The sequence below is a fragment of the Penaeus japonicus genome, unplaced genomic scaffold (genome assembly GCF_977035675.1).
Source record: "Penaeus japonicus unplaced genomic scaffold, GWHDUDI00000001_assembly GWHDUDI00000011, whole genome shotgun sequence".
NCBI classification, from domain to species: Eukaryota; Metazoa; Arthropoda; class Malacostraca; order Decapoda; family Penaeidae; genus Penaeus; species Penaeus japonicus.
Window position 1 is genome coordinate 13051892 of NW_028234413.1, and position 5000 is coordinate 13056891.

At 39.3% G+C, this 5000-nt stretch overlaps 1 protein-coding gene across 3 annotated transcripts in view; it reads left to right on the plus strand.

The window, feature by feature from the left end:
• The window catches only part of LOC122261495 (acid sphingomyelinase-like phosphodiesterase 3b), a 23373-nt gene that overhangs the window by 2125 nt on the left and 16248 nt on the right, over window positions 1-5000 (plus strand). For all 3 annotated transcript variants that reach the window (XM_043029161.2, XM_043029160.2, XM_086541623.1), the window contains exons 2-6: window positions 141-225; window positions 1416-1503; window positions 3007-3147; window positions 3625-3775; window positions 4651-4738. In XM_043029161.2, the coding sequence (XP_042885095.2) occupies window positions 159-225; window positions 1416-1503; window positions 3007-3147; window positions 3625-3775; window positions 4651-4738 (535 nt within the window). In that variant the 5' untranslated portion in view covers window positions 141-158. The remainder of the gene's footprint in view (window positions 1-140; window positions 226-1415; window positions 1504-3006; window positions 3148-3624; window positions 3776-4650; window positions 4739-5000) is intronic.

A 5000-nucleotide genomic window follows, 5' to 3' on the forward strand; every position in this document is an offset into this window, starting at 1 on the left:
CCTCCCCATCTCCTTCTCCCTACCACCTCATTTCCCCCCTCCCCAACTCCTTCTCCCCTCCCCATCTTCTGTTCCCTTTCTATTCCCCCCCCCCCTCCACTCCACTCTGGCCCCCGTTCAAGGCTAAACATGATTTCCAGAGTGTAGTGCAACCGAGTATGTGGCGCTATCAGCTGGTGTGCGGGCTGTTACTCCTGACAACGGCGACAACCTGGGCTAAACTAGGTGAGTGATTAATCTGAAAAGATAGAGGCACAGATTTATATCTGTAAGTAAATAAGGAAATGTGCGTATTGTCTGTAATAGATGTCAACGAAAATCATTGGAAAAACACGTATTCTACTGTAATAGAAGACACGTGATATAGGTCATCATTTACTGTATACAAATACTCACGTACAGCACATGGGGATATCAAGAGACAAAACTATTATACTCCTTATTTTGATATTCAATATTTCATTTTATGCAACTAATATACAGAATTGTAGCATATGCAATTCGCATTATTGGGGAATATAAAAAGGAAAAAAAACATCGAATAGCAATTAGTTTTTATCTTGCAATGATTGACACCGTTCATGTTTTATTATTTTATTTATCTTTTTTTTTTTTTTTTTTTTTTTTTTTGTGTGTGCGGTCTATATTTCATCAATATGATGAAAAAACTACGGCTTTTTCCCGCCCCATCTCCCTATTTCTCTCTCTCTCTCTCTCTCTCTCTCTCTCTCTCTCTCTCTCTCTCTCTCTCTCTTTCTATACATATATATATATATATATATATATATATATATATATATATATATATATCTTTCTCTCACTCCTCTCACACACATACATATTTGTTGTCTTTCTTTTTTCTTCGTCCTTTCATGCACCTTCCCCTTTCTTTGTTTGCACCTTCCCACTCTTTCTCCTATCCTCTTTTCTCTACCCTCCCGCCTCTACCCACTCACCCACTCTCTCTCTTTCTCTTTACCCATCATTCTTCTCCTCTTACACCATCTCCTCCTCCTCCTTTTCCTCCTCCTCCTCCTCATGTTCCTCCTCCTCTACCTCTGACACCTCCTCGTCTACCTCTTCCAACTCCTCCTACCCCCTCTACTTCTTCCTCCTCCTCCTCCACCACCACCACCTCCTCCTCCTCCTCCTCCTCCTCCTCCTCCTCCTCCTCCTCCTCCTCCTCTATCTTTTCCACCTCTTCCTTCTTCTTCTCCTCCTCCTCCTCCTCAACCACCACCACCTCCTCCTCCTCCTCCTCTACTTTTTCCACCTCCTCCTTCTTCTCCTCCTCCTCCTCCTCCTCCTCCCCCCCCTCAACCACCACCACCTCCTCCTCCTCCTCCTCCTCCTCTTCCTCCTCCTACTACTACTACTACTCTACAATAAATAAAAACACTGTATTTGCTTTGCAGGAACCTTCTGGCATGTCAGTGACTTCCACCTTGACGTGAATTATACGGCCGATGGTGACATCACAAATATGTGTTGGAAGAAAACGAGGTAGGAAGACAGTAAGATAAGTGGAAGATAAATAGGTGGGGAGAGAGAGAGAGAGAGAGGGAGAGAGAGAGAGAGAGAGAGAGAGAGAGAGAGAGAGAGAGAGAGAGAGAATGAGAATGAGGAAAGGAACAGACGATGAACTATGTATGTATTTACATTTAAAAACATTAATTAAAGTTACTCAAATATAACACTATAAGTTTAATTAGCTTTCTGGTAATGAATTTAATTTGATTTACGTTCTTGGGGCTGTTTCGTGTAAAATACGCTTTATCATTTTCTCTTTCAAAGACCAACACGGAATATTTACACTCTTAATTAGCAATAAAAGACTCTAAACAAACTTAAAACTGAGTTCCGGATTCGTGCTTTTCGTTTTGAAATAAAATTCAATTCACATAACTTCGCATATCTTATTTTGACTAAAGGAAAGTCTTTTATTAACTTCTGTAAATACTTGTGCAGACACATGTACATATTTATGTCTGTATGAGAGAGAGATTGAGAGAGAGGAGGGAGGGAGAGGGGGAGAGAAGTGGCAGTGGAGAAAACTATAGAGAGAGGGGGAGAGAGAGGGAAGGAGGGAGGGTGAGGGAAACGGAGAGAGAGAGAGAGAGAGAGGGAGAAAGAGAGAGAGAGAGAGAGAGAGAGAGAGAGAGAGAGAGAGAGAGAGAGAGAGAGAGAGAGAGAGAGAGAGAGAGAGAGAGAGAGAGAGAAATAGATAGATAGATAGATAGATAGAGGGAGAGAGAGAGAGAGACAGAAAGAGAAAGAGTGAGATAGAGAGACAGAGAGAAAGATAGATAGATAGATAGAGAGAAAGAAAGAGAAAGTGAGAGAGAGAGAGATAAATATATATATATATATATATATATATATATATATATATATATATATATATATATATATATATAAAGAGAGAGAGAGAGAGAGAGAGAGAGATCAACACTAAATCCCCGTTCACATATACTAATCTCTCTTATCCCTCTCTTCCTCTCCCCTACCCGCCTCCCATTCCTTCACTTCCCCTCCCCCTTCCTCTTCACCCCCCCTCTCCACTCCCCCTATCCTTTCCCAACTGCTATACTTCTCTTCTTCAATTCTTTCTCTCCCTTTTTCTCTCCCACCCCCCTCCTTCCTATCGGCCACCTCCCACATTCCTTTCTCCCCTTCTTCCTTCCTCACTCCTTTCTGCTCCCCCCTCATTCCTTTTCCTTCACCCTCTTCTTCCCACCAACCTCCCTTCCCTCCCTCCCTCTTCTCCCCACCCACCTCCCTTCCCTCCCTCACTCCCTCCCTCTTCTCCCCACCCACCTCCCTTCCCTCTTCTCCCCACCCACCTCCCTTCTCTCCCTCACTCCTTCCCTCTTCTCCCCACCCACCTCCCTTCCCTCCCTTCCCTCTTCTCCTCACATACCTACCCACCTCCCTCCCTCCCTCTTCTCCTCACAAACCTACCCACCTCCCTCTCCCCTTCCCTCCCTCCCCCCCACCGCCCCACAGCCAAGCCGCAGAAGGAGGGAGCGCCACGAAGCCCGGAGCATTCGGGAGCTACGAGTGCGACGCTCCGTTCAAGTTGGTCAAGTCCGCGGTGGACGCCATGAAGAGAATTCACCCGAACCCCGATTTCATCATGTGGACCGGGTAACGTTGTTCATGCTTTCTAACAAACAAACAAACAAAAATAGATAAAGAATAAAGAAAATAAATAAATGAATAAATAAATAAAATAATAATAAAAAAAATAAAAAAGGAATAATATTTATAGGATAATGGTTGATGGCATTTTCACACACACAAAAAAAAAATGGAATGATATGTATGAGATAATATTTGTTATACGATGATTATGAAAATGACTGCAATACCTATGGATTCAATAGTGATATTAACAATAACAACAGTAATAAGGATAACAGCAACCATATCCGTAATCCCAATAAGAAACCTATCTTTTGTGTTGTGATAGGATATCTAGTATCAGCAGTTTGCATTGAGACCTGAAACTACTAAACCTGAGTCCGCTTATCAAAATTACCGAGAGCCAAAATCATAGCAAAACTAACAATTATAACAATAAGACTATTATTGTATTTTTATGATGTAATCTCGCATCCGCAGTGACGACATAGCCCACGTGGATGACAAATTCTTCTCAACACGGAAAGTCGTAGACATTATCAGCAATATCACCGGCACCTTGAAGAGTTCGTTTCCTGACATTGACGTCCTGCCGGTGTTGGGTAATCACGATTATTATCCCAAGAACCAGGTCTGTATCTTTTTGAATTTGTTGATTTGTTTCTCTTTTGGAGAGGAGGAGGGTTAGTATTTATATATATATATATATATATATATATATATATATATATATATAATATATATATATATATGTATATATATATATATATATAATATATATATATAGATATATATTTATACATGTCTATATATTTATGTATATATATATATATATATATATATATATATATATATATATATATATATATATACATACATATATATATATATATATATATATATATATATATATATATATATATATATATATATTATATATATATATATATATATATATTTTTATATATATATATATATATATATATATATATATATATATATATATATATATATATATATATATATATATTAATCGGCAGAATGCTAGGCTCACATTCTAACCAATACTGCCGCTGTGTTTATTATTTCAAGGCACGATTTACTAAACCTGTCAATCTCGCCAGTCCACGATGTAAACCCATGACTTGGCGAAACTCCATTCAAAGTACAATTGAACGTCATTTCCTTTCCTTATTTATCGCTAGTCATTATCTTTTGTCACTTTTCTCTAAGTCACCCACACTTTAGAAAATGACTTGGAACAGATCAGTTTTTTGTCCACTGTTCTTCAGCAAGGTACTAAGAATACAGTAGCGTTTCACTAAACAAATTATATTCAATGCTCATCAGTATAGGAGACGGAACACAATAGCGGATTTCAGGCCAAAATCAATCGGCAACTAGGAACCCAGTGGCAATTTTCAGACATCTTTCTCTTCAGCGACCTTAACTGGAGGAGGTATTAGTAAAAAATCTCAGATCAATTTTTTCTTCGATGCTTTTCAGGTTCCGGCAACAGAGAACAAACTACAGAACAAAGTAGCAGATCTGTGGCAAACCTGGTTAGGGGACAGTTATCAGGAGTTCAAGTCTGGTGAGTGATTATGATGATGAAACTGACCATAGCTGGGACTGGCAGTTGTAACAGACAATGATAGTTTTGATCTTATATTAACAGCTATAGCAGCAGACCCCATAGGATGAAGGATTCCACTAGCACATGATGTAGAGTCTCTGTGTGTCTATCTGTTTATATGTCTATTTATATATGTGTGTTTGTGTGTGTGTGTGTGTGTGTGTGTGTGTGTGTGTGTGTGTATGTGAATATGATATGATAAAATCATAAAACTGTTCCT